The following is a 3,870-nucleotide window of genomic DNA, read 5'->3' on the forward strand; positions in this document are numbered from 1 at the left end:
TCTAGGAAGATGATATCACATAAACCAATTCAGCAATTACAAGGAAAAAGTGCAAAGCAGTCAGCAAGCAGAGTCAGTGTTGAGTGGAGTTTCAACTAGCAAAATATCCTTTCTGTACAGCTTTGTACCATGATTCTCATTTCAAGAACATCACTGGATGTTCTTTCTGTTGACAAGGAACAGTTCGGTAACACTTAGTATAATTACACTTTAATGAAACATTAAAGTTCTTCCTAAAATGTTATAAAGATATAATACATTTGTAATATAATGTAAAGGCTCTACATGAAAATGAAATGTCTTGGTAAAAAATACAGATTAAATGTTACTGCAGCAAAACAAAGTCATTACAATTACATTTGTGGATTTATTTTTTTTTTTAAATAAAACCAGCACTACTGACTGGCACATACAGACAAAATACAGAGAGAGTTTTCTTCCTTGGTACAGTATTCAATCAAGTAGCACTGCAACAAACATTGATTTCATGCATAAGTGCAGACAGGATTTTAAACTCTGCATATAGTACTAATTTCAGCTTTTGTACAGCCCCATTTGCAACACATTCCTGCCAAACCCAGAGATTCTCGTTTTCTTCTGGGATACGTAGCCCAAAGATAACTGTTTGACCCCATGGGGTTTGCAATTCCTGTTCCTCCCCTGTCCTTCTGAACAGCTTCCTCCAGCTGGTGAACAAGTTCTTTGAAGTCATCTGCCGCAGGTACATATTCATTATAGTAATTTAAACTATACAAGTCCTTAAACATCTCCCATCCAAGAAGCAGGCTGCTTCTCTGCAACTGCTCCACTTCAGGACCCAAAATTGATTGCAGCTTTAAGTTTCCCAGTAGTTTGTTACTTGCTGTTTGTGTAGACTCTGTTTAAAGAGAAGACTTTTGTTACTGCAGGACTATCAAGAGGAGCATGGAGCTTTAAGAAATAGCAACAAAACAAAGCACTGTTATCTGGCAGAACTGTCAGTACTGCATAGTCTCCACTCCATGATTTACTTACAGCTTACTTTTAGGGGAATCTGTGTTTTAAAGGCCACACTGCCTGTCAAACATGGAGAGCACATGGCTGCAACTGTACATCCTATCACATCTGCAGTGCGACTGATACAGAAGTGTCAAAAATGCTATAAAAATAAAATTTTGTTGTAAAGACGTACCCAGAAACCACACAGACCTATGTCATGTAGCTCATGAATTGGGTTAGATCACTCCTCTCCCATGCACAATCACACAAGTAGTATCATATGAAGAACAAACATAGGGAGGACTAAATAAGCAAATATTCTATGTAAACTGCTTCTTACAGATTGTATATTTCTATAGCTATATTCAGCTGATACTTTCCACTCATTTCTTTCATTTCTCAAGGTCTCAAGGTATAGACCAGAGGCTTGTAGAATTTACTTAAACACCCTGCACCTTGCTGACTGAAGTGTTCTCAAAAATCCAGCAACTTCCTTTCACCCTATGCGTTTCTCTTGCTTTTACTTATGCAAGGCAATTAGCATTGCTTATTTCAGCTAACGTGAAGAAAAGAAGCTACTTCAAATCCTTAAGTTTAAAAAAATCCAAAGTGTTTGTCTTGTGGTCTTAATGCTGTTAATAAGAGGGGTTTTGTTTCAGAAAGCTGAAAGAACTTGAGAACATCTGGTAAATGTTATATTAATATGGCTAATTAATATACAGAAGCTAACTTTCAGATTGAACAGCTGCCTGAATATGTACAAAAACAGAAGTGGCTGTAGCTACTTTACTAATTAGACAGCAACTGCTACTTAGTAGTCTTTCAGGGCAGGTAAGACTTTTAGTTAGACAGCAAGGCAGCACAGTGGGGGCTCCCCATGACAGTGACTGATGCTCTCAGAAACGACTGTTAACAAAAAGGAAAACAAAGTTGGCTGGGAAAGAACACAATCTCAGCAGCGGCTGTACATACATAATTTCTTGTAAGTACAAAGGTGATTTATTTTCTACTCAACCTGTTGCGAGGAAAAGCAAAAAAAAAACCACTCTCCAAGAAATCCAAAATACCAGCTTCATTAACCGCCTGAGGTTAACAGCCCGTTTGAACAAGAAAAAAAGCAGTTCTTCCATTACGCATTTTACATCTAAATCCAATTTTTGTCCTTGTCAAAAACGTCATTTTCACCATTCAAAATACCGACATAAATCAGAGTCATCACTTAAAATAACTGTTAACATTACTGTAGCTTGACAACAAAGCCCAGAAAACATCAGCTTACACTTTCTTAATATACTGGACTTGGAACACGTGACACTATTATCTGAGAAATATTTCACCAACCAGCCGTTTCACCGAGTAACCCTAAAGCAGTTCTTGCCGTTTCAGCTGTTACTGAAGCACCAGAGCCCCATCCACGCTCCAAGGTGCCAACTCCTGCACGGAGCAGCGCAGGCGAGTAATAAAACAACCCCGAACGACCCCGCACCCTGTAACGGCCCCAGCACAGCCCGCCGAGAGGGGCACAGCTCCCAGCCCCGGGCCCCCCAGCCCGCGCCGCACCTCCCCGCACGGCCACAAAGGCGGCGGGGGCGGGGCGGGGGGAAGGTGTGTTTTTTCGTAGTTTTTTTTTTCAAATAGAGAGTTCAGCGAGCCTCGGGCGCCGCAGGGCTGCTCGGGGCAGAGCAACGTCTCCGAACAGACCGAAAACTTCGCAGGTTGCCCCGGCTAACAACGCCCCACCGACGGCCGCGTCTTTTCCTCCGATTTTGCGGGTCTCCCTTCGCAAGTCGCGGGAGCGCGGCCCGCAGCGACAAGGGGAGGGACGGGGACGCTCCCGCCGCGGCTCGGGGGGGGAGAGGCGGGAAGCGCCGCGGGGCGCTCGCCCTTCCCCGCCGCCCCTCACCGCAGCTGTCCCGGGCGAGGCCAGAGGCGCCCCGAGACCACCTCCGCCCGGGGCTTGGGCGGGCGGCGCCGCGCCCCACGGCCGCCTGGCAGGGCTGAGCCCTCAGGCCCAGCCACCGCCCGCGCCCCGTCCGTCCCCGCCCGCTCCGCGGACACTCACTCACCGGCCGCGGGCGCCGGCTCCATGGCCAGCAGGGAGAGCCGCTTCCAGCGGGACCCGCCGCAGGTGAAGATGACGGCGCGGATGAACTCCCTGCCGCACAGCTTCACCCCGTACCCGTCCCCCTCGCCCGCGGGGAACGCGGCGGCCGCCACGCCCCGGCCGCGGAGCTGCCCCGGGGGCGCCGCGCAGAGCAGCACCGCCGCGGCGCAGAGGAGTCGCAGGCTGGCCCCCATGGCGCGCGCCGCCCGTGCCGTGCCGTGCCCGTGCCGGTGCCCGTGCCCGTCCCGCCCGGCGGCTGCCCGCGCTCACGGCCTCGAGGCCAACCGCCGCCGCCCCGCGTGCCGCGCGCGCTGCCGCGGCCGCCGCCGCCTCCCGCCTTTTATGCGCTGAGGGCGGCGCTGAGTCACCGCCCCCGGCTCGGACGCCCCGCTGCTGGCCCCGGCTCCCTGGCCGGGCAGTCCCTGTGCCTGAAACGGGCGTCGAGGCACCCTCGGGCACAGCTCCCTCCTCTGTCCGCCCGTTGCTGGCTGTCGCGGCTCCTCACGCCCCGGTGAAGATGTACCCACCTTCGGCCGCCCTCCTCGGGCTCCCGGCTACCCACCGACCTGGAGACATACTCCAGCCCCTCCGCCGCACCACTCCCTCTCCATCTTTGCTTTTCCTGGCGGCGGTCATGTACCAGTTGCCAATGCCCTCTCAAATGACCCTTAAAATGTGAAAAACTTTTTTGCTCCTCTGTTACTTTCCCTTGCAGATCCAGAATCTGCATAACTACTGCTATCTCCTAAAAAAGCTGGCTGAAGCAAAAAGACAGAAGCAAGTAAGGT

At 50.5% G+C, this 3,870-nt stretch overlaps 1 protein-coding gene across 1 annotated transcript; it reads right to left on the bottom strand.

Annotated features, from left to right (window-relative positions):
* Positions 1 to 337: 337 nt before the first annotated feature.
* LOC129734724 (relaxin-3-like) lies at positions 338 to 3,311 on the bottom strand. Its single transcript, XM_055699242.1, has 2 exons — positions 3,045 to 3,311; positions 338 to 877 (listed from the first exon to the last, which is right to left on the bottom strand). Exons 1-2 carry the CDS (start codon positions 3,274 to 3,276, stop codon positions 510 to 512), a joined length of 600 nt encoding a protein of 199 aa, XP_055555217.1. The 5' UTR covers positions 3,277 to 3,311; the 3' UTR covers positions 338 to 509.
* Between the last annotated feature and the right edge of the window lie 559 nt (positions 3,312 to 3,870).

Source organism: Falco cherrug, chromosome Z (genome assembly GCF_023634085.1).
Source record: "Falco cherrug isolate bFalChe1 chromosome Z, bFalChe1.pri, whole genome shotgun sequence".
In the NCBI taxonomy this organism is placed as follows: domain Eukaryota; kingdom Metazoa; phylum Chordata; class Aves; order Falconiformes; family Falconidae; genus Falco; species Falco cherrug.

Excerpts from the sequence above, each read along its gene's own strand:
- LOC129734724 (XM_055699242.1), bottom strand. The coding sequence starts at position 3,276 with ATGGGGGCCAGCCTGCGACTCCTCTGCGCCGCGGCGGTGCTGCTCTGC. Across the intron at positions 878-3,044 it reads GGAGCCGGCGCCCGCGGCCG|AGTCTACACAAACAGCAAGT; the intron begins GTGAGTGAGTGT and ends CTCTTTAAACAG.